Here is a 23,791-nt window from a genome sequence, read left to right as displayed (position 1 = left end):
AATGGGACTGACATATCAGAGGCAATCATTTCAATTTGAAAAACACAACCTATTTACCGTAATCTCACTTTGGTTCTATTGGATGTGCATATTTAAGATCGAAGCCATCTGCACAAAGGAGTGACATTTGAGTTATAGGAGCAGGAGTCATAGATACTAAGTGATTATCATGTGCAACATAAGAACCTGCTCTGGTTTTCCTATAACACAGGCTGAGTTCGATGCCGATAAAAGCTCTAGAAATTGCTTTCAGACATGCAACAAAGTCTGGTTATTCTCCGGTGACTCTCGGGGAAGGGGCCGTATGTGTGAATGCAAATGTTCACAGTGGTCTCTCCATATGTTGTGTGGAGATTCTCCCTGGTGTAATCTCTGGATAATGTGTGAGTGAGCTCATGTGCGAATGCAGCAGGAGAAACATCAAGGGATCCCCAGGAAGCAAATGAGCGTTTTCCTGCCACCAGTCACCCTCTCACCTGGATCCTCCAGAGATTCTTCTTCAATTCTGCTTTCGTGAACATTCGCACCTACTAAATCTTTCCTCATATTGGGGCAGCCTGTGGCCAAGTGGAAAGGGAACTACCCCTGAGCAAGGTACCCATCCCCCCAATCCAGACCAAATTCTGCACATAATAGCCAAAAGCCAAAAGGGTCAAAGAGGATTATTCTGTGGTAAATCATCGGTATAAACAAATGGAGCGGCACGCTGATTTCACATCTTCCACAAAATGCCCACAAGTGCAGGTCATTCATGTGAGAAAGGACGTGAGAATGACAGCGTTGTGCTTTGGTGGCACACAGAGAAATATGGTCTTCCTCTCAGCCTGGCAGAGACCTCTGAAATATGGCTGCCTCTCTCTAACCTGCAGCTGAGCTGAAACACAACAACAAGTGACTGAACTTATTCACAGGTAGTTTCCTCTTTTTAAGCACACTATAAGGCAGCACGGAACTCACTATTAACACAAATCACTCTTTGATCTTGCCACATGTAATTGTTTGGTAATAAAGCGATAAGTGTAACATTTACAACATGTAAGTAAACACGCACATCCGATACTTCTTGTTTTAGATCTGACATGATCCTTGTGTTTAGCTCATGTAACTTGCTGTTGCTCGGTCCACTTTACTGTACTATAATTCTTTTGTTTTATCTAATATATAACATCATGTTGTGAGTTAAAAATGTGCTCTTGTAACATTCAAAAGTTGACTATGATAGCTCAGAGTCACCGCTTAAGAGATGTAATAAAATAAACTGTTTCGCTGCTGCATACACAGACACACGTCTACTTCGCCGAACTGAAAAATAAGAAACACGAAAGTGTCTCTCGTGTCATCGTTCACGACCACAACACAGAGCAACAACACTGCCAGTAATTTACAGTAAACAGTAAAGCACCTCTGGTTGCAACATGTCTGTATTTATGTTGCCCTGTGACAAACGAGGCAAAGCTTCAGCAGACAAATACAACATATTATTATTTAGTGGCAGGCACTTAGTCAACAAGACAATCACATTGCCATCATTAACACAGACTAACAACAGCTAGCAACGGACAATAAAAATACTATTATAGCTACATAATGACTACCCAGTTGTCAAGACGTTCTCCCTTACATATCATAAAACTCTATTACCAAACACACACACACACACACTCAGATGGAGAGAGAGAGACACATTTGCTCAGCTATTCTTCTTAGGACACTGCATTAGGGCTGAATGAATGATTTTTAAATATCGAATTGCGATGGCGATATCTCATTTTCATTCAAAAAACATATTTAAAGTGATTACTGTGTGATATTTGTGCAGCTCTGTGCGAAACAAAGACGTTCTCTTCAGTCTGTAAAATTGCAGTAGGCTGTGTTTGTGTCAGAAAAGGTTTACACATCAACACACACACACACACACACACACCCCTGTGTCCACACATGCCCTGCTGTTAATAGCTAAGCAAACGATTTGCAGTGGTCCTCTGTGAAAAGCCATAACTGTCTAATCTGTTTCTGTGTTTTTTTTAATATAACAGTACACTGTAAGAATGAGTTCTTCTAAATTCTTCCAACATGATTTTACTCATGTAGGAAACGTCTGTACTGCTACATTATATGGCCCGTACATTCACTCCACATTGAAGTCCACATGAGCACTGAGTTGGCCTGCAGGAAAAAGGATGCGGGGTGCTGTGTTGCCGTAGTAACTATCTCTCCTGGATTTGGCCTGCATCCATCCACCTCAGCAGGTTCCCATGGTGCTGACTGTCGTGTAACTGAACTTGGACATAGACGCCCCCATTGCCATAACATCCTCTTCATTTTCCCGCATCCCACGGTGATGACGGCGATGGCAAGGTGCGGCACAGCATGAGAATGTGGCAAGCAAAGCCTTGCGGAAACGTGTGTTCATGAAGCAATAAATCATTGGGTTGACACAGGCAGAGGTGTAGCACAACAGCTGAATGAAAGCGATCGGGGCCCCCGAGAGGGCTTGTGTGGCGGAGGTGTCATCAAAAGCTCGCCACGTGTTGGCACAGTACAGTGGCATCCAGCACAGAAAGAAAAGCACAACAATGACCACCAGCATGCGGATGACTCGTTTCTTGGCCTCCAGTTTAGCCTCAGATGTGTTGCTGCGTAGGCGCTCGGCCTTGATTGGCCTGCCTGATGAGGGCATGGTGGTCATCTCCACTGAATGTGGCCGCTGGCCGACATTTACATAGCAGCCATCTCCATCATCACTGCCGCAAGACGCAGCGGAGGTCAGGCCATTTTTCACATCTGTTTGAAGAGCAGAGTAAAAAAAGAGAGTATTTCAACAGAATACTTTCAGCTTATGGCTTGTTTCCATCACGGTACAGTTCGGTACGGTTTGGAATGGCAAAGCCCTCGGTCAGGTGTGCGTTTTGAATGAGAACAGTACCTTGGTAGGCGGGATGTGCACAGCGAGATACACTGTGTGACACTGTACCGATGCGCCGACAACAAACAACGACATTTAACACGACACAACAGACAACAACACAAGGGACAACAAAGGAGAGAATCCAGCAACTCGTTTCTTTTTCTGCTCAGTTTGTGGCTGTTTGTCTCAACAGGACGTCAAGCTTTGAATGAGAATAGACTACGGGGGTCGAAGAAACACCAATCACAAGCTGACTGTGAAAAAAATGAGTACTGCTCTGAACTGTTGCACTCAGTGTAAACAGGGCTTTTAATTGTGAGTCTAAATATAGCAACAAACGATTTCCTAAGTGCATCAGGGAACTACGGTGACCTTCACACACCACACATGATGTTGTTTATTTAATTTCTACTTTAAAATGCAAAACACACGCTCTGACTTGTTGGTCCTTTGTGCTGCTGCAGAAACATGGTGGCGCAAGATAGCTGCTTCCTTTAAGCAAGACCCTTGCCTAAAGTAATAATAAAAGGTTTGTTCTAAGCAATTCCACTCATGCAAACATACTTATGGGTAAAATATTGGATTTCAATATGCCCTCCTAAATGTCACACCGTGGACCTTAAATGTGTGAGTAATCCTTTGATTTTGAGACACTGTCCTTTTACTATACAACACCTGTGTACTTGTATAAGCGTTGACTGTCACAAACCATCTGACATGAGATACATGACGTGATCGTTTATATTTGAAGGTTCAGTGTCTGAATAAAGCTCAGTGAGTGAATCTTTCATGTTTACAGCTTTGTGTTCAATGGACAGGTATGTTTAGATGGTGACTAAAGGCATAATGGCAATAATTATTGTTTCAAATACACTTGCAGTAGATTAGCAGCACGGGTCACATGCACCCAATGGTTGAGGTTATTTTAAGATAAATCATTCTGGAGTCCTCAAAAGCGGAGCAGCTGCTACACTTAATGGGCAGAAAATTGACATTACTATTAACTGACCCACAGTAATTACTGTATACATCAGTGGACAACAAAAAAAAGTTCCTTTAATAAGTTGAATACAGTGATAAAAGCCTAAAACCACACAGGAAATTGTAGAGAAAATGTATTTGCTTTCTGGGACAATAATCAGGACATGTGCCGCTGCTGCTTCTGCTGCAGATAAACAATTTATTTTGTACCGTAGATATAATTAATTTCTTTAAATCTCTATGGAAGTTTTATATTTTTAGCTGCCTAATGTCCGGTTGATATTTTTATTGATGGCTCTTGTACCTAAAACCCCTTCTTGTTGATCACCCTTAAGTCCCTCTCTTAGACCAAACAGACGACGATGTTCAGGTCATCAGGGGACAACCAATTCCATCCTCTGATGGAGCGTCCCGAAACACACTCCATGCTGCCGTCATGCCAGACACACTCTGATATTCCTACAAAAGGCTATGTTTGATTTAACCTGCGCACAGTACAGTGATTCAGGAGCTATTGAAATCCTTGTGGATAAAACGAAAAATCCAAATAAGAAAAATATAAATGCTAACATTAGTGTGTGTAGTTGACCACTCCAGTAGCTGCACTCGAAATTGAATTAAGTAATATGGGGAGTAGGCAAATATATACAGTGTTCAGTGTAATATTAATATGACAGGTTTGATTTAGGTCTACAATCTGAGACTGTATGTGCTATTTCAAAATTGTATGTAATGTAATTATTATTACATTTGTGTACAGTGCCTGCATGACACATTACCTTTAGCAATTAGCACCCTCTCAACATGAGAACAGATTTATCTCCATAGTTACACATGACAAAGTTAACAGTGATGTTGTTGTTTTTACTCATTACTGCAATTTTCTCTATTCTACATTTCTCTGGGGAAACTTGTGATGTATGGCCTCACCATCAGTGTCTTTTTTATGGCCCATCTCAAACTGGATGCCTCTATAAAGTTCCCTGGAGATCAGTCCATAAGCCACAATCATCACCACGCCTGGAATTGCAAACAGTGCGAGCAGGAGCAGAATGTACCTGAAAGAGAAATAACCACTGAACATAAATGTTTCTTCACTAAATTCACACGTTTAACGATTTATTATGTAAGAAACTTGCTCCCATGCAGATGTATACACCCTAAATCAAGCCTCAAGTCAAACACAGACATAGAATCAAAAACAAAGGCGCAACAATACTGGAACCATTCATTTCAGCTGTGCAAAATACACAAAGACTTCCCCTGGGTTGACTGATATTACCGTAAAGCTTCTTCCAAAACAAAAGACACAGGAACATCTGTCTGTTCACTTCATCTGCCAGACCGTATCCAGTAAAACATTTAATAGAAAGAAAGCATTGCTGAAAACAGGTTCCAGGTCCAAACATGGAAGCAAATGAGCTCACACGCGCACGCACACACACACACAGAGATTCATGCAGCTATCCTTTTAAGGACTCTCATTCATTCTCCGTTCATTTGAACAGCCTTAACAAAGTGTTCTCTCTAACCTTAACCATCACTAACCCTAACCTTAACCGATAACCGCAAGTATGTTACTTTGGTAACACATTCCTAAATTGCAGTGTCAGTAGCGCATCATTATGTTTGATCTGAACAGAATTATTTGCTGTTGATTTTTTTGTCAAGATAACTGTATTTACTTGTGGCCATCAGGACATGATGATGATGTCAACGAACAAGATAAACAAGTTTATTAGAAAGCATTCATGAACTGTAACTTTCAACGGAGAATAAACATTTTTTACTTTTAGTTAAGTACAATTCTGAATACACAAATTGTGTTTGTAACACAATGTCTTTAGTATAGTATTTCAACTGTGTTGTGTTATGGTGTGGTATAGTATTTTATTGGCGTACAGTAAGTTGATAAAATGCTGAATACAAATGTATGTATACAAATGTATACAAAGCTTCATTAGGGAGTATTTTCACTGCCTCTGTTTCAGAGAAGTTGCTTTTTGTGAAAATATTGGCAGTCAAGCAACAGTTTCTGTCTTTTCTAATCTACAATGTGGGGAAAAAAACAACAATTGTTTACCATTTTCCTCATTATAATAACAAACTGACTTTCCAAAGGAAACAAAAACCCAAACACTCACCAAGTCTGCGCTGCCACTGGGAGCGGCCACTTATGACGACACCGGTGAGCTGTGGTGTTGTCGGAGCGTTGAAAAGATTCCAGGTGACTGATGATTGGATAGGGAATCATGATGACGAAGGCGACCACCCAAGTAGCAGCAATCACCCGATAAGCATGTGAACGGGTCTGCCAAACCCGTGACTTCAGAGGATTACAGATGGCGCTATAGCGTTCAATTGCTATGGCAACCAGGCTGAATGTGGAGATACTCACTGATATGCCTGAGGGAAAACAAAGCAGTTTGTTTGGAAGGTTAGAAAACGTCCACTCCACTGTCTGCCACTTATTTTGAGGAGTGAAAAGTTATTACTGTTCTGCTCTCAGGTTTTGAACAAATAATAAATAGGAACAAAAGCCTGTTTGTTGATGTGCGTGTATTAATATCCAAAATCATAAAAACAAAATGAAGGTCATCTGAAGAGAGCTTACAAAAGCGTACAATGAAAGGCGGAGAGGTGGGGACAGTTATCTCTGAGTCAAGGAAGAGGAAATCATGTTGTACTTGGCCACCGATGCAATCTTCCAACTCCCTCCTGACAGGGTGAGACGGGAAATTACTCTTTACCTCTCCTACCATGTCTTCAGCAAGAATACAAACTGTGTGTGCATAATGTGTTTGTGCACGTGTGTGTCCAGATCATTGTCTCCCAGGGCTTTGTGCTTTACCTAATCCACATTTCTCTTCAATTCCCAATATACTTTTCTTTCAGGAAAAAAGCATCAAAGCGATTGTGGCTTTGTCAATCTGTGTCACCAATTAGCATATCATATAAATATACTGTATATCAACGTTACTATTATTTCTACTTTACATGGATGTTTGGTTTCATCCTTCCTCTAAAGGGAGTGTCAGATTTAATTTAAGTGCAGGGAAGCATGAAAATATTTGAACATGTTATGCTGCTACGTGACAATGGTGGAAAACAAAATGCAACTTGAATACTGTAGCAGGGCCAATTTACTTGTGTAACATTTTGCATAATATACTGTATAGAACTTACCAACTTATAAAATGTGCTGCACTACTGTAGAACAACGCGTCGATCAATTTTAACTAATTAAAACTTTAATAAGTTTTAATCGCCTTTAATCGCCTTTAATCGCCTTTAATCACCTGAAAATATCTTGTTGATATTACCTTAGTTGAAAGGATAGTTCAACATTTAATGAAGCTTTTTTTTGTTTTGGGTGTCGTTTCTCAAGAGTGTGAAAAGAAATGACACCGGTGGATACTGAGTGAGTCACTTCTCGATGCATTGCACCCAACAAGACAGATGTGAATATTTTCCTAATTTGAATTAGGTGCACCATCCGCTCACTCCACTGCCACAAATGCCTCTATTTTTGTAACATGGCGAACAGGCGGTCAAAAAAATGTGTACGGACCAGACTAAAGGTTATTTCTATGTGGTTTGTTTACACTTATGAGTGAAATAATGAGCTGAGGTTATATTTTACTTAAACTTTACGTGAAACAACAATAAAGCAGATGTTGGTAGTGATTCAAAGGTTCAAAGGCAGACTAATAATTGGATTGCAGACAATGCGATACCAGCTTACAAGGTGAGAAAATTGGTTTTGAAGCATTAAAAAAAAACACACACAAAAAACATATTGCTTTTACCTGAAAATGCCATTGTGCCAAATGACAATATCTTAACTGGCAGTGGGCTAATGTCTGTAGAAGAGACAGTCAGTGTGGCAGGATTTTTATCTAACCCATAATTAAAACAAACATGTATACATATAAACAAATAAAGTGCTGATTATTGCAGACAACAGTGGACTGCCTGCTAAAAATGTGCTTCCAGTGTGAAAGCATCAGCAGTGGGCAAATCAAGTCAGACTGTAATGGATTTAAAAAAAAAAAAAATTAATTAACTGGCTTTTGCTTTCACTTTTGTTTTTTCTCGCTTGTCAAATGAATCATCATCAATGAAGTTTTTACTTTTTAATATTATGGTACAAAATTATTGTGAGCGAATAATACTTTCTAGAGAATAAGCTCATACATGACGTGTTAAACTTGACCTCGTTTAGAATATGAATATTGTCTGATAGTGAACTGTGATGTGGACTCACCAGCGTGTGTCTTGTGTGCTTTTTGAGATTATAAATAAGTAATTGAAAGGCTACAGGATGAATGTGTATAATGAAGTTAAAGTTTCCTTCCAGGATTAATTACACATCCTTGTGATTACAAAATGCTGAGTCATTGTTAGGAGAAAGGCAAGCAGTATTTATAATGACTTTTATTCATGAGCTCTCGTACTTTCTATTGTTATCCACTGCCGTCCATAGAGAAAACGACACCTCTCAATCATCAGGATCATATGCTGTTATTTACATGTTTATGCACACAAGCGTGACAGTGTTTTAACCGACTGTGGCACTTTTGGCTGGAAAGAGAAAGAAAATATTATAACTAGGGGTGGGAATCACCCAGATTACCTCACAATACGCAATAATAGTCCATGATACCAGTAATATCACGATACAACAATTCTGTGATAATCAATATATTGCTAGGCAATAGTGCATTAAAAAAGTGCATAAAGTCTATGTATTGAATGTGGATGGGGCATCTCTTAACGTAGCTGTTAGAGCGCCTTCATTTGCTAATTAAAATATATTGATTATCATATTGCACGAGGAAGGACGACAATATATTACCAAATCCATATTTTGGCCCGTTCCTATTGAGAACGATTTCCTTGTTTTCCTGTGTTTAGGTTTAGGCACAAAAAGAACTGGTTAGGGCTAAGAACAGATCATGATTTTGCCTCAGAGTGCCAACCTCTTCTCCACAAAAACAGACCAGAATGTCCTCATATCACCACTGTAAATATTTTTGTGTTGAAATGTGTCGTTTGTTGGATGGTACCCATTTGGGGTCTAGTTCTGTTTCGAAACCTTGGTGCTCTCAGTGAAACAGCGGATTTCAAACAAATTAAGTGGAACCAAAGTTCGTCATCATTGGCAGTCATTGCTCAACACTCACACCAGTGGCAACACGGCACATCGTAAAGAGCTTCTGCATGTTTTCATGTGTTTATCCATCACTCCAGCACTAACTGCTGCATGTTCTTCAATTCCTTCCTCATTTTGCCCGAGAATGTTGCCCTTCTTTTTTCCTCTGGTCTACAGATTACAGTGACACGCACCCACGTAATAATAATTATTGCGATACAAAATGTCTAATTCAAACATTGGATTAGAACAGAATGTAAAAGTTTCCCATGGATTAAAGAAAAAGAGACAAGTCTGACATTTCTACCACATTTCCTGAAGTTCAAGGACTTCAAGGGTGTCAAGAGTACAAGGGTGAATCTTTTAATGTATTTTCCATAATGTTGACCTCACAGTTTCTTGATGATAATCTCAAACATTTAGTTTTTCACCGACTGAAATTTCCATCGTCAGATATTAACCTGCATTAAAAGGCATGTGACCTCACGTCTGCGAGTGCTCACCCCAAAGGATTGAAATAGGATTGAGATACGAGTGACATTTCACAGCCAACACTTTTGAAAGAGCCTAAGCTATGAAGTAAATGATTACATACGGCATACATCAAAAAGCACTTTTCATATCAGCCCTGTCCACATGTTCACCTCAATATTGAAAGATTATACTGAAATGTTTGAAAAATGTTTGGCTGAAGCCAGTCACATGTCAAGTCTAACATAAATCAATGCATGGCACAATAAGATGAAAGGTTAATAATAAAGCTGCAGTTTCTTAATCAAACTTCCCCTCCCCACCACTCCCTCGCTCACCCATTAGGTAGGAAACGATCTTGCACATGGTGGCTCCAAAGATGAAGTCCTTGAGGACGCTGGGGATGAGGTTGAAAGGCATGCAGAAGACCGCCATCATCAGATCACTGACAGCGAGTGACAGTAGGAAGGTGTTGGTCACGGTGCGCATGCGCTTATTGACGGTCAGCACCACAATGATCAGCAGATTTCCAACTACACTCAGGAAGAAGATGAGCGAGTAGAGCAGGATCCGCAGCGTGTGGTCCTCATCTTGTATGGACAAAAGACAGGAGGAGAGGAGGTGTTAGAGTGTAAGCATCGTTGCCTTACTGAACCACTTCATCAGCTCTGTTTGACAACCTGGCGGTAACAGTGTTGTGGGTGACAATTTGCCACTGCTGCCTCTTTGAGCGTGAATGTTTAGTGCCGTACACAGTTGTAGATTGGACTTGAGTGGACTGAAGTGGAGCCACTGAACCCGGACACATCTGAAGTGTTAGAGGAAAAGAATAAAGACGTAAAACTTCATTCATATGTGTGTCAGCATTTGTGTGTTTAGCATAATGGGGACTCACACTAGTCTCTCAAAACTAGGAGGACGGCGAACTATCACTAAAAACACATATTTGTAAGGTCACGTTTGGGTCAAGTAAACTGATTGGTCTGACCTACAACCTTTTGATTTGATGACGTCATTAAGTCAAAATAAGCGCGTATGGGTGTCAAACTCATTTCACTTCAGGGGCCACATACAGTGCAATTTCATCTCAAGTGTGCCGGACCAATAAAATAATAGCATAATAAACTATAGACAACAAGGAACTCCAAATGTTTCCCTGACGTATCTCTTTATAAAACATATTATGTGATGTGAAATACATGTGGGCCGGATTGGACAGCGGGCCGGTTCTGGTAAACAACTGCAATTCACAAGGCGAAATGGCTTTCAGGATTATTATTATGCAGTGCTGAAATATTTCATGCTCTGTCTTAGTATGTAGACTGTTTCAAATGTGCTAGTAATGCGCCGTGCAGTGTGTTTGTGTGCGTGAAATGAAGAGTGAGTGACAGAGAGAGACAAGGCTCAGTGTTTGGGGTTGGGTTGGTGTGTTGGAAAATTCATCGTTTTCTGCATTCCCGCATTAAAACATCTAAAAACGACAAGAATATAAATCGTTTGAGTTGTGATTCACTCTTTGAATTCAGAGAAATAGGTATTTCTAATCAAGGTAATGGACCTTTGTATTTTGTTTGCTCAGTAGCTCAGTAGTGAGTCCTCTTTCAAATAGAAGGTTTAAATCCCTGGTTCTGCTAGTCTACATGCCAGTGTGTCCTTGGGCAAGACACTTAGCCCGCTGTTGCTCCTGAAGGCTATGCCGGTAGCTTGTTAATGGGTTTGAAAGTGGAGTGATAGAAAGTGTGCTGCACATGCGCTATATGAAAGTGTGAGTGAATGAGAGAACGTCAAAACTGTAGTGCTACGCAGCTTGAGTGGTCATCAAGGCTAAATAAATACAGACCACTTATTTTTAAATGTTCAAGAAATCTCAGCGTGAGGAGAAAAATATTCAGTTCTCAATATGTTCACAAGCTGCTTTCCATCATCATCATCATCATCATCACTAACCTCGGTCTTGGACGGAGACAGATGATCAGAGAAATTATTTTTCTATGATTTCATTTTTTGTATCCTCATGCATATTTAGTCATGTTTTGGTTCATTCGGTCTTACGGTGGCACGAGTGAAAATAAAACAATGTTTAAAGCTCAAAATGTCCTTCAGTGAGATCACCAGCTCTTCCTGATGTTGATTTTCTTCCGCTCTCAAAGTATAGCCCTATGTTTACTGTAAAATAGAAAAGTCTAAAACGTGTCCGTGGCCTCAGCGATTAGTGGCTTCACTGGATCATATCCTATGAAAATCCATGTTATCTGCTTCCTCTGTTATCTTCACCTGCCCCGTAGACACAACACCTTTTTTTTTACCAGTTAACTGAACCAGCACCCATGGGATTAAAGGCACCCATGTGTTCCGCATCTGTCGGACACAAATCAATCATACACACAAACCCAAACTTTATTGACCCAGTTGCAAGCGTGGGTGCAACCAAACATGCTTAATCCTTGAGAAATACCTGCAACAATTTCTCAAAAGCAGTAAGAAACTATATAAGCTACTCAGGTCAGATTTTTACAGATTAAGATGCTGTTTTTTTTCCAACTGATTACAATTCTCATCAGACTATTTCCACAGCATATTTTCATCTTTAAGGAAAGGTGCTCTCTTGAACTCCATCCTTTTCTGTCCTTTTCTATGGTTTGCCACTTTCCTTTCTTCCTAATCTAAACGAAAAGTGGAGAAAAAAAGAAAAAGAAAAACAGCACAGCAGCCACAGAGCAACATGACTCACATGTGACGACAATGTCTGACAAGATTCTCAGGTGTTTTTTTTTTTCTACTGCTTTACAACAGCTGAACAACTATAACACTAACAAATCACTGACTCTCAGCATCACAAACAGCATTCAGAAATAAATTTACAGATTTACACCGTGGATGTTAACATTTGAATTGTACATACCTCGCTGTTGCACATAATCTGACATTCTCTCATCTGCCGGTCTATCCAAAAGACGTGTCAAATTCAGATTAAGCTGTAAAAGTCTGCTGTACAGTGCCGTGGCGTGAAGATGAAATTAAAGCCTCTCGAAAACATATGAACAGATGTGGTTCATGTATGAAAGTAATACAGGGGTGTATGTCATTGAACTGATTTGATGGTTCTTGCATCTGATCAGCCACTCTGAAATGTTTCTCTCTCACTTGGTGGATTCAGACTCAGCTTGATCAATAAGTCTGACGCTCTTTCACTTCCTCACATACACACTATCTGTTTCCCACGGTCCTATGCAAAAAGGCAGGCACTGCAAATACGCTGGTCACATAAAATTCTGACAGATGACTTGTTAAAGAGGAGAATCAACACACTCCTTCATCGCTCTCCCTCCAAATGAAACGTTACATCGGCCTCTGCCTAATCAAAGCCCATTAGCCTTCTAGTGTGCACACCGGCCGTGAGGAAAACACTAATAACGCCCTCGGCACATTTACTCTTTCCTTCAGGCCATGTCTTCCAATAGCTGCTAATACTCATGTGTATAGGGCAGACACACTTGTATTACAGTAATCACTTTATAGACTAATGCTTTACCTGCACTCTTGGGCTAAAATGTGGGACAGATTATCAATGCTGCAAAACATAGAGCACTCAATATTATTTCGTTCCACGGCCTCACTTCACTAATTTGTTCAAATGTATTCATTTAAAAAGGACATTTTCTTTGTAAAAATGTGCCAGTGTCAGTCAGCTGGCTTACATGTTGATTAAAACCAAGATATAAAATGACATATTTCAAGACTTACACTACCTTGTTGAACACTAAGTGCCTTTTTTTTTGGCTCACAGCCCAGAGTTGACCAGGATTTTTTTTCTTCTTGACACAAGTTTACAGTTGGTTTGATGCACACAGATGGCTTTGCAGATCCACAAAGCCTTTATAGTGTTTGCTACCGCAGGAACGTTTTCTAAACCTGCAACAACTGTTGTTTTTGTAACATCTTCAGATACACAAGTCCATGTGGTGACATTATAGGAATATTATGCAGGGTCTGATAAATGACTTGGTGGCATTACACTGTGAATTGTTTTTTTTATATCACATTCATTATATATTGCTTGTGTCAAATTAGGTTGAAAGGTCAACTACAATGTTACAGTCCCTTTATGTACTATAAATAGCAAAATAGGGCTTTATTGGCTGTAATAAATTTCATTTTTCTCTTTTCTACAGTAGACCATGGGGGGCAGACCACACTACACAATATTTGTGCTTCAAATGAAGGCAAACAGTTACCTACACCTTATTCTTGTTTGCAATTATGTACATAAGTTATTTTGTACATATATGGGAAATGACAAAAGGGTGGTGCAGAAGATGGCGCATTGGAAAATGTGGGTGCACACTGCACCTAAACGAAAAGGTTCTGTGCACAGTGCAAAAAAACTGAACCACTCAGCACTGTATTAATATTATTATTATTGTTATTGTTACTGCTATTATTATTTAAATGTGAGGTTCAAGATTTGGGTGTAAAAAGCTAAGTGGCAGAGACTATTAGATATGCAGCAAAACAATAGTGGATTAATTAATAATACGGTTCATATGCTAACCATAAATATTAAAGATTTCATCTGTTTCTTTCACTCAGTATATCAAACCCCCCCCCCCTTTCATTTATATGCAGTGTGTGTGAATGTGTCACTTTCAATCCCAGTGTTCCCTCGTGTTGCTGCACATATCAGAGGAACTACAGCTCTGCTCCTCTAAGACTGAGGTTTTGGTAAATGTCACAGCCACTGGTTAATCCAACATGGTAAATGTCATCGAGAGCGATTGCCACAAAGCCAAGTGCGGCCCCTGAGTGGTTGATGAAGGCACGGAACAAAAACACTTTGTGCGGAGTGACAGAATTCATCAGGCATTTCACAGTTGGCATGTTGGGCACTCGGAACCCAGTGCAATTGTGTATTAAATGCCTCAACTCTCAACATGCAGAGTGAGATCCAAGTGTAAGTAAAGGTAATGGTGAGGTGGAGCAGCAAGAGGCGTGGTGGGAGAGAAAGGGTTCATGTGAGCTGTCTTTTCTTTTTGTCTATATGACTTTTGTCAGGAGTAAAATGATGTTAGATTAAGGTCAGAGAATGGTGCGTTGCCATATGCAGTGTCTGAAAACTGCTCTTTTGTGTCCATAATCATCATTTGTAAAGAAGAAATCTCCAGCTGGTGAATGATGAGCCAGCATCTTAACTTCACACCTGTGACGTATGCAGTAAACAAGGTGATTTTAGTGATTTTTAAAGGTGCCTGTAAACAAATACTAAGGGTCGAAAGGTTTTAGCTACAAGAGGAAGGCAACACCTGCCGCATTCATCATGAAAACAGTGGTTTCCCCACTCCAATGTGATGTGGTTGCTCCCATGTTAAATATCAAACAATGAATCAGTAAAATTATCCAATAAACAGCCGTTTAAAGCTAAAAATGAGGCAACAAATGAGGCAACAGTGTTGGATGAATATGCTTTGGGAAGTCTCGACACATTGTTCCAGTGATTAGAAAAAAGAGAGAAATGTTCTTTGAAATCTTTGGCACGTTGCAAACAATAAACCTGTGACACAATTCCAATTGAAAAGACACAGAGAAGCATTTCGAGTGACAGAAAAGAAAATGGGGCAAAGAGCAAATGCAGTAGAGACGATGGAGCCAGTGATGTGGTGGCAGCAACAGAAAAAGGTCACAGAAGCTCATTTCTTCTCTTTAGGTAATCATGTTTAGATGATTGTGAAGTGTTGTTATAGTGGGAGGCGCCTCACTAAAAAGACACGCATGAATCAACATTCAAATGTATAAGGATTTGTTATTGAGCTCGGCATAATGTCCTAAATATTAATCACTGCTCAGGTGATAAACACACGCAAAACAACTGTAAGCGACAAAAATACATAATACATAATGCAGGTGCAGCAAGGACTGTTGATCATAAACAAGTGACTTTTAAACTGTGCTGTTTTGTGTTGTTTTACGAAGTGTGTGACTCTAGAAGTCGTCTGTATGGATGCAGTGCGTTCAAATGCTGTGAAGCAACACAAAGCAACAAGCACAGAAACACACGTTGGTGCTTTTTTTGTTAACCAATATCTCCACCAATTCTTGAACCTCCACACCCTTTAGTTTCATACACCTCCAGAGAGACTGCAGAGATTCATTTTCATAGAGTATGAGTAGTTGTTTTTCGTTCACTTCTGCCCTGAAGTTAAGCTAAATGTTGTTTAAACTAACACATGTGTTTGTTAAAGTAATGTTGTAAAATACATGCTCATATATGAAAAAAATATGCCGGTATGTTGCAATGTTTCTGCAGCCATAACAAAGCTGAGGGTATTTCAAATTAAAAGCCCCTGTTACTTTTGAGCTCGGCATAGATTATTAATTTATAATTTATGACAACAAAACGCCACAGGCATGGGTATTGTTCAAAACATGGCTGTGGTTGCACTTTTCATGAGCCACTATAGGTCATAATAAATACAGATGCAGCTGCGTGTGCGCTCACCTCTCTGCCTCACACGCTGAGGTACGTGGGATGTGAAGTTCCCGCATGTGGTGTTTGGCGTCTCCAAGCTCCAGTTACCGGCTCCGCTGTGGACGCACTCGGGTGAAGCAGAAGTGTCATTTTGCGCATTGAGATCCATATTTCTGACTTAACAGTTACCGCGAGTTCAAATCAGTTTCTGTCCGTTTTTGCTGAACCTCCAAGTGGTATTATGACCGGACACTGTCCGCAGTCCATGTCACGTGGTCTGCGCAGGGAGGGAAGTTAGCGCTTCCCAAAGTTAAAAAAAAGAAATCTAAATCTAATATAAAATGTGTCCCGCGTTTACTGTTGATAAGTCAACACGCACGTTCATCAAGGATCTGCGCGCACCAAGAGAGAGAATAAGCGCACTGGCGCACTGACGCACCTCTGTGCCAAATGATCCGCTTGGGGTGAGGAGAGAGGGAGAGAGAGAGAGAGAGAGAGAGAGAGAGAGATTTCCGAACAAGTGAAGTATGGCATCTGGTGTGTGTGTGTGGACACTTATTATCATCAGTGCTTAGCAGATCAACGTGGATCACGTCTCCTTTAACGACTATGTTATATTTGATCATATCTGAATCCGCACCCAATTTGCATATCATGATATATGTTTTTCCATATGTGTATAAGGAGAAAAAATATGCATGCATCACAGAGTCCTAATTCACAGTCACAGCCCTGTTTGACTCCTAATTGTGGTTTGTATCAATCTTAGACCAAAAATTTTCTTCTTAATTAGAAATTAACTCTTTCATTAGGCGCAGATTGCATCGTATTCAAGTTTAGGAGAATCCCCCATTCAAATGCATGTAGTGGATTAAGGTGCGCGCTACCGCCCCCACGTGGCGTGTGAGGGCATGTTCCGTCTTTGTCGGTTTTGAGAGGGATTATAAAGATTGTTGATAGAAGAATATAGAGTTAAAATCCTTGTCTGAGTCTTCTGTAAGAGCATAACCATAGTCCCCATTAAGCCCTCATCTATATGATATGTATTGAATCCAATGATATTTTATTAAAAACTTGCTGTCCACGTCTTACCTATCTTACATATGATGTCTTCACTTTATGTATGTATGGAAGATGGTTGGCAAACAATGTCCTTGCCTCTGTAATAGGAGCAGGTGATCAGAAAATAACATTCAGGGGGTCAAACCTTCATTCATTCATTGATTTATTTTACCTTGAGTTCACGCGACTATTTAAGGTCCGTTCCTCAGATGCTGCAACCATCACCTGAATATTATATCTCAGCGCTTGAGCTACACTTTAAATGTCTCAATATAACCGATCATTCAATCACACTATTATGAAGAAATGTGGGCAGCAATGTACAGTGTCAGTTTAAAACAAAAAAATTCAATAATCTATGTGAGGGAATAGGAACATTCTGTAAAGTCATTAATATACTCTATATTCTGATGTTGAGAGATATGGACAATATCCATAATCTGATTATTTGTGGAGAATGTCTCAGCTACAGTTTTGAAATGATAAGGATTTGCAAATCAAGATAAAAAATAAAAAACTGCCAGATTTTCTAGCTCTGACACTGTCACTCACTCATCTTCTACCGCTTTATCCTCAGCTCTAACACTGTGCTGCACTAGTATGCAGAGATGGCAGCGACAATATGCTGGTTTGTGTCTTCCCTGCCACCTGCACATTTGATAGGTGTAAATGTTTTTGCTTTCTGAGGCATGTTATGATTGCTGTGGGGAGGTTGGGTTGTGTGGCCTCTGAACGCTCAAATGGCTCCCATTATTTCAACTAGCCCACCTCTAATCGTTCTCCTGCTCTAATTAGCTGCATGGCTACAGCAGGTGCTGTCCAGAACCCCTTCCTCTGTATAAACAAGCCATGTGAGGATGCCAATCAAGGTGAAGAGAGACACTAGTGCTCCCTGTTGAGGGCAGTAATCACAAACTGGCACATCTTGTTGATTACTGATGCTCCACTGCTGATGAAGACATGTTGGAGATAATCAACTCAGAGGGTGGCATTTTACAGCTCACGCCTGTATCCTCTGGTGCTACTGTATATACATACTTTGCTGCCACAATGATAAACACCACTGAGATCTTGTTTCCAGATCAACTAAACAACTCCAGCACCGGAGAATTCGAACAGCCCAGGCAGTCAGCGTCACGGAAATACTTTTCTTTTAGCAAACACAGGGCAGCGACTGGGGGGTAATGGGTGGTGAACGCATCAATGCTAAGCCGAGCTGAAGAGGATTCCTGTCTCCTTCCACTCTCTCCATCTCCCCTGTGACTGCGTCTCCTGCGCCCCTGTTATCGACTGTTCAAACATGGCTCTAGGCCGGAAGAGAGTGTGTGACTGCAGGGCAGGAGGTGTTTGTGTATTTGAGGGGGAGCTCAGAGCACCAGAACAGCCGCAGTTTAACAAGGTACACACACCTGTATCAGAAACAGAAACAAGTCCCCGCAATCCTGCGGTGATTCTCCCATTTCCTGCTGCTATTTATGTTCTGCGGGAGACGCAGACATTTTCCACTCAAGGATGCATTAGTGGATCATGTCCACTGCAGCAGCAGCATATTTCATATATCAGTTCACCTGCTACAGCAGCAGCATATTTGGTAACCCTGTCCATTTCTCATTCCACTTTCCAGGTTTTAATAGCAGTTAGTGAATATATATATGTATATATATATAGATAGATAGATAGATAGATTGCTGATTGCCGCCTGTGTTATCCTTGACCTCTGCAGCTCGTTGTTACGTTGCTTCCTGTAAGACATTCCAAACAGAAAACGCTGTTAAATAACTCATCCTTTAGACTTACCTTTGGAGTGTCAAAGTCCCTGCAAGAGGAGGGAGGAGGAAAGGTTGAAGCAACTGGAGGTAACAACCAAGCTGGGACAGGTGAACTCCTGTTGAAAACACGAGCTGGTAAGTTTGATTTCCAGTACTCCAACCTGCTGTATAGAATTTCACATGATGATATATTTAATTAATGTACAGAGTAAAAAATTGGTAAATTTCAAAGAGCTCAAATGATGTAGTGTTATATTTGAGCAATGTTTATTTATTGTGGGGTTGTGATGCACTAATGATGAATATAAACATGACTATGTTGGGAAATGATGAACTTGAATATATATATATATATATGTATATATATATATATATATATATATATATATATATATATATATATATATATATATACATGCATATATATTCAGGGGTTTCTGTTTTTTGGGGGTTCAGGGTTTTTTTTTTCTCATAGATTGAAAAATAATTGGAAAACCAACTGTAAATGTACTGATTAAAAATTGTCACAATAAGGCTGGTGCACAAAACTTTATTTTATACTCTCATACTTGCTAAGTAAAACTACTTAATGTGTAATTTATTCAAATCAAATACTCTGCGGTAATCCAGCAGGTTAAGTTTTTTTTGTGATCTTTTTTCTTTGTCAAGTGTTAATAGAGATTTGTCATATGCTCTTGAAATTACATATTAACACATCATGTTGCTACGTGATACAGAGCATATTGTAAATACTTTTCATTATTTATTATTTCATTAATTAAATCGGCCAAAATACATCAACAAGCACATACTGCCCTAATACCATCTTATACATCCTTTATGACCTTCTGATATGAAAATAACATTTTAAGAAGAGGATTAGAGTGGCATTCCTTACTTTGGAATTCAAAGTCCACGCTGTCTTTTAAATGAGAGCCATCACCACACTCAGCTGTGGCTGCTATTAACCATTAACTGCTACTGCCGTGCTGACATGGAAGATTAACTTTTTGCCATTTGGAGCCATCGGCGTTTCAACATGGCTTCTTTAAGTCTAGACCGCTGTGAAATTTCCATGAATAGGTTTAGAAGGTAACACCATTGACAGGAAAACAGTGAGACAGAGGACAAAGTGAAGATTGAAGGTTATAAATCAATCCAATCACTGTTGCAGCTTCTTTTAACTATTCTTCTATTATTATTATTATTGATGCTGCCAGTTATGTCATTTGTGACTTCTCTGTGAGTCTGGTAATACAATTCTCCTGCTTGTTAGGACATGGCTGGGTATAAGCAAAAGGTGATTTCTCTGACCAAGAGGCCAGGTCAGACATTTGGCTTCTATCTGAGGGTGGAGCATAATGAGGAGGGTCACCTGGTACGCTGTCTCGAAATGGGAGGTCCAGCTGAACTGGCTGGCATGAAAGATGGAGACCGGATCATCAGAGTGAATGGGAAATTTACTGATGAACTCTCCCATTCAGAGGTGAGTACAATATTATTGCAGTGCAATACATTAAAGACTCCTAAACACGTGGAATAATCTTTGACAAGCATCTTTCCGCTGACACTCCTTTGTTTTCCGTGGAACAGGTGGTGGACCTAGTGAGAAACAGTGGAGCATCAGTTACGTTCCACATCTTAGATGGAGCCTCATACAAGGAAGCCAAAGCACAGGGAGTAAACGACTCCATACCAAGTGCAAAATCTGCCAATGATGAAGCCAAAGACGCTCCAAAACCCAAACTATGCTACTTGGTTAAGTCCACCTCTGGTTTTGGGTTTTCTCTTCGCTCGGTAAAAGGTGAGTTCAGTAGCAACTGGTCAGAGAATCTGCAGATAAAATTACAAATTATCTAGTAAGATTTGCTGAATTTGTTCACACAACACATCTTATAAGGGTTATGATCTTGATTTGTTGATTGCAGATTAACTAAGTTTTACTTATGAGCTAAATGACACAAGAACACCTTAAGTGGAAAAAAGTTTTCATTACAGAAAGCTGCAGTGGTGTTATTGTTATGTCCTGTTTGGTCTTCAAGGACAGAAATTATGTAACATTATTTGAAGGCTGCATCCTTCACCTGAAAACTGCTTTCAGAGCAGCACATTTATACCATCAAATTGCCACTTTTTATGTTTTTGTGCTTTACTGGCACAATGTCGCTGTTGCCTGTCAGGCCGTGTCTCAACATAAAACAAATCACGACATGCATGCAATGTAAGAATGTTGCCAAGTGGCACACAATCTAAATACCGCTATACTGAGAAACAGGCTGATGCCTGTGGAGCTAATTGGCTTCATTAACACTGTGTCAACTAATTTGACAGTGGTTTGAATGTAATGGACATTTGCTTATATTTAAAAGTTAAGCACTAAATTTTCTATGATAAAAACAAACCTGAGGGATCCAGGTAAAACCATACAAAAGAAAGTGTAGAAATTTGAATTGCTTGTTTGTTTATGCATAATCCATAATCCATAATGCAACTGCCAAAGCCTTGGTCACCAATGTGTAGAGGGATGTTATGAAGCGTTTAGGGGCACACTTCTTACATTTGGTCCAATGAACAAGTCAGATGAACAGCTCCCTCTGTAAGCAAAAACACCTTTAAGCATCCTTCTTGTGTAGCAGGTGTATCAGTGAGCCTCAATAGCGGTCACTCTTAATGCATAAAATCAGTTTGTCTTTAATGAATGTTTTCTGGTTTAGCTGCCTTTAAATCAGAGTTCAATCAGGAAATAAATGAACCTGGTAACAAATGAATGTACTTAATTATGGCTTATATCTTAATTGTAAAGTATTATTCGCAGCTTTATCAAAGTTGCTGTGAGTAGTACTAGGGTATGGCATAAGATCATTTAAAGCACAGTCTCACCTGAAGGAGCTTTGTGTTGAATCTTTTTGGAACCTCTTCAGGTGAATCAGGATTGTTCATGACAGAGGTGACACCAGGAGGTGTAGCTGACGGAGCCTGGGTCAAAGACAACGACCGTGTGTTGGAAGTCAACGGCGAGAATGTAGAGGCCTGCACACATGAAGAAGTTGTGGACATAGTCAGGCTGGCGGGGAGCAGCATCATGTTCCTTTTGGCTAATGAAGAAACATACAGGTACTATCACAACAAGTCTCAAAAGATAGAAGCATGTTCAGCCACAACCAGGTACCTCCCTCTGGAGCCACGCATTATCTCAATGACAAAAGGACCTGATGGATATGGATTCCTGCTCAGGGAAGGCAAGGCCAATGTTAATTTAAACATAACTATAATTTATATTACAGGAGATAGTGACAGTGTGTTTATTACCATATAGGACACTTCATCAGGGAAATAGACAGAGGCAGCCCAGCAGAAAGAGCAGGCCTGAAGGAAATGGACAAACTGGTGGCGGTGGAAGATCAGGAAGTTGAGAGCTACAGCCATGAGCAGGTGGTGGACAGGATCAAGCTGAGTGGCAATAAATGCTGCCTCCTGGTGGTGGACAAACATACAGATCAGATGTATAAGCAGGTGAGTGAGGATTCCACTGTCAAATGGGATCTAAATATGTCCTGCAGACAAACATATGGTTCATATGTCTTGTGTCCTTTGCAGGGGAAAGTGTCTCCTTTCATTTTCTGGAAAGAAACAAAGGATTTGACTTCACCACCCAGTTACAATGAGGTCATCAGTTCACCTGCTGCTTACCTACCACTCACGTTGGTTCCAGAAGATAAAGAGGAACTTAAGCCCAAACTCTGTAAAATGAAGAAAACCACAGCTGGATATGGTTTTCGCCTAAACGGAGTCCAAGGAATGTATGGACAGTACATCAAAGAGGTGAGACTTGAGGGAATGCACAATATTTGATTGTTACCATTACAAAGAGTCAAGAAAAGCACACTTTGCTTCAGGTGGTGAAGGATGGAGCAGCTGACAAGGCAGGTCTTGTGGATGAGGACATTGTGGTGGAGGTGAACGGGGTGAATGTGGAACAGAGTAGTCATGAAGAGGTGGTAGAACTTATCCGTGACAGTGGCGACTCTTTGGAGATGCTGGTGGCTGCGATGAATGTCTACGACGAGCTCAAAGCTGAAGGAGTGACTATCACACGCCAGCTGCTTGGGGAAAAATCGTATGTTCAAGTTCACAATGCAGAGAGCAGCAAGGAGGCCAGACATCATGAGGAGACCAAACCTGAGACCCCAACTAAACAAGAGAGAGAGAGGGTGAGTGTGCTGCTTTTTTTTCCTTTTTTTTTAAAGTTCAAAGGTAAAAGAATTTTATGACTGTTGGGATTGGCCTTTGGTTGTTATTTGTAGTTTTGTGTGACAACACCGTAGACAGCCTTAGGTAAATTCTATTCTATGTGTTAACCATAGACAGAGATGGTGACTTCTAGATTCCTCCTGAATGAAACCAGAATATTATAGAAGATTAGTGAACAATAGTCATTCATTTGTCTCAATTTTGTTTTTTTAGGTCTCATCAGTGTCGTCCCATTCATCGGAGGACAGTATCGATGAGAAATTCTGAAAAGTCACGTTCTCTGATTTGCCAATTCAACGATGATCAAATGGGCTTTTTTTTTTCTTTTTTTTTTTTAATTAGCTCTGTGAGCTTCACTTCTTGCAATTAATAGACAATGGGGAATAACAGAACCAGAACCATCAAGATTCAAGTTTCACCGTCACCTGAATGCACTGCACATGCACTGAATAGAACTGCTTTAACAGCTGTGTACCTAAAACAGTGGATAGGGATGTTGATGACCCTGTGCAATTATACATTTTATCTTTGCTATATCTGAGATTACCAGTTATCAAAATAAAAACAGTAAATGTGGCATTTCTTTTGTTAATAAAGTGTTGCCTTTATTAAATGATCTCAAAATGAAACATTGTTGTTCCCATTTCTAAAAGGAAAATGAGTAACAATTTATACCAATGCAGACCAAATGATACATACCACTTCGAATACATTTACTGTTTTTGTTCCAA

The 23,791-nt window shown here is 40.1% G+C and overlaps 2 protein-coding genes across 2 annotated transcripts; one reads left to right on the top strand and one right to left on the bottom strand.

The window, feature by feature from the left end:
• Positions 1–1,905: 1,905 nt before the first annotated feature.
• LOC122783254 (cholecystokinin receptor) lies at positions 1,906–16,394 on the bottom strand. Its single transcript, XM_044047966.1, has 5 exons — positions 16,009–16,394; positions 9,854–10,105; positions 6,034–6,295; positions 4,820–4,947; positions 1,906–2,784 (listed from the first exon to the last, which is right to left on the bottom strand). The coding sequence occupies exons 1-5, from the start codon at positions 16,145–16,147 to the stop codon at positions 2,243–2,245; spliced, it is 1,323 nt and encodes a 440-aa protein (XP_043903901.1). The 5' UTR covers positions 16,148–16,394; the 3' UTR covers positions 1,906–2,242.
• Positions 16,395–18,840: 2,446 nt separating this feature from the next.
• Positions 18,841–23,689, top strand: pdzk1 (PDZ domain containing 1). The gene is made up of 8 exons (XM_044019228.1): positions 18,841–18,944; positions 20,086–20,295; positions 20,403–20,613; positions 21,731–22,048; positions 22,126–22,322; positions 22,407–22,631; positions 22,706–23,020; positions 23,274–23,689. Exons 2-8 carry the CDS (start codon positions 20,089–20,091, stop codon positions 23,325–23,327), a joined length of 1,527 nt encoding a protein of 508 aa, XP_043875163.1. The 5' UTR covers positions 18,841–18,944; positions 20,086–20,088; the 3' UTR covers positions 23,328–23,689.
• Positions 23,690–23,791: the final 102 nt, after the last annotated feature.

The sequence above is a fragment of the Solea senegalensis genome, linkage group LG2 (assembly GCF_019176455.1).
Source record: "Solea senegalensis isolate Sse05_10M linkage group LG2, IFAPA_SoseM_1, whole genome shotgun sequence".
Classification (NCBI taxonomy): Eukaryota; Metazoa; Chordata; class Actinopteri; order Pleuronectiformes; family Soleidae; genus Solea; species Solea senegalensis.
This window is presented reverse-complemented; position numbering and strand designations above follow the sequence as displayed.

What these genes read in the sequence shown, in the direction of transcription:
- pdzk1 (XM_044019228.1), top strand. Translation starts at nt 20,089, where the DNA reads ATGGCTGGGTATAAGCAAAAGGTGATTTCTCTGACCAAGAGGCCAGGT. An exon ending in TTCTCTTCGCTCGGTAAAAG is followed by an intron (nt 20,614 to 21,730) that starts GTGAGTTCAGTA and finishes GAACCTCTTCAG; the next exon opens with GTGAATCAGGATTGTTCATG. An exon ending in CAGATCAGATGTATAAGCAG is followed by an intron (nt 22,323 to 22,406) that starts GTGAGTGAGGAT and finishes TGTCCTTTGCAG; the next exon opens with GGGAAAGTGTCTCCTTTCAT.
- LOC122783254 (XM_044047966.1), bottom strand. Translation starts at nt 16,147, where the DNA reads ATGGATCTCAATGCGCAAAATGACACTTCTGCTTCACCCGAGTGCGTC. An exon ending in GATCGTTTCCTACCTAATGG is followed by an intron (nt 6,296 to 9,853) that starts GTGAGCGAGGGA and finishes GTTTTCCCTCAG; the next exon opens with GCATATCAGTGAGTATCTCC. An exon ending in CCAGTGGCAGCGCAGACTTG is followed by an intron (nt 4,948 to 6,033) that starts GTGAGTGTTTGG and finishes TTTCTCTTTCAG; the next exon opens with GTACATTCTGCTCCTGCTCG.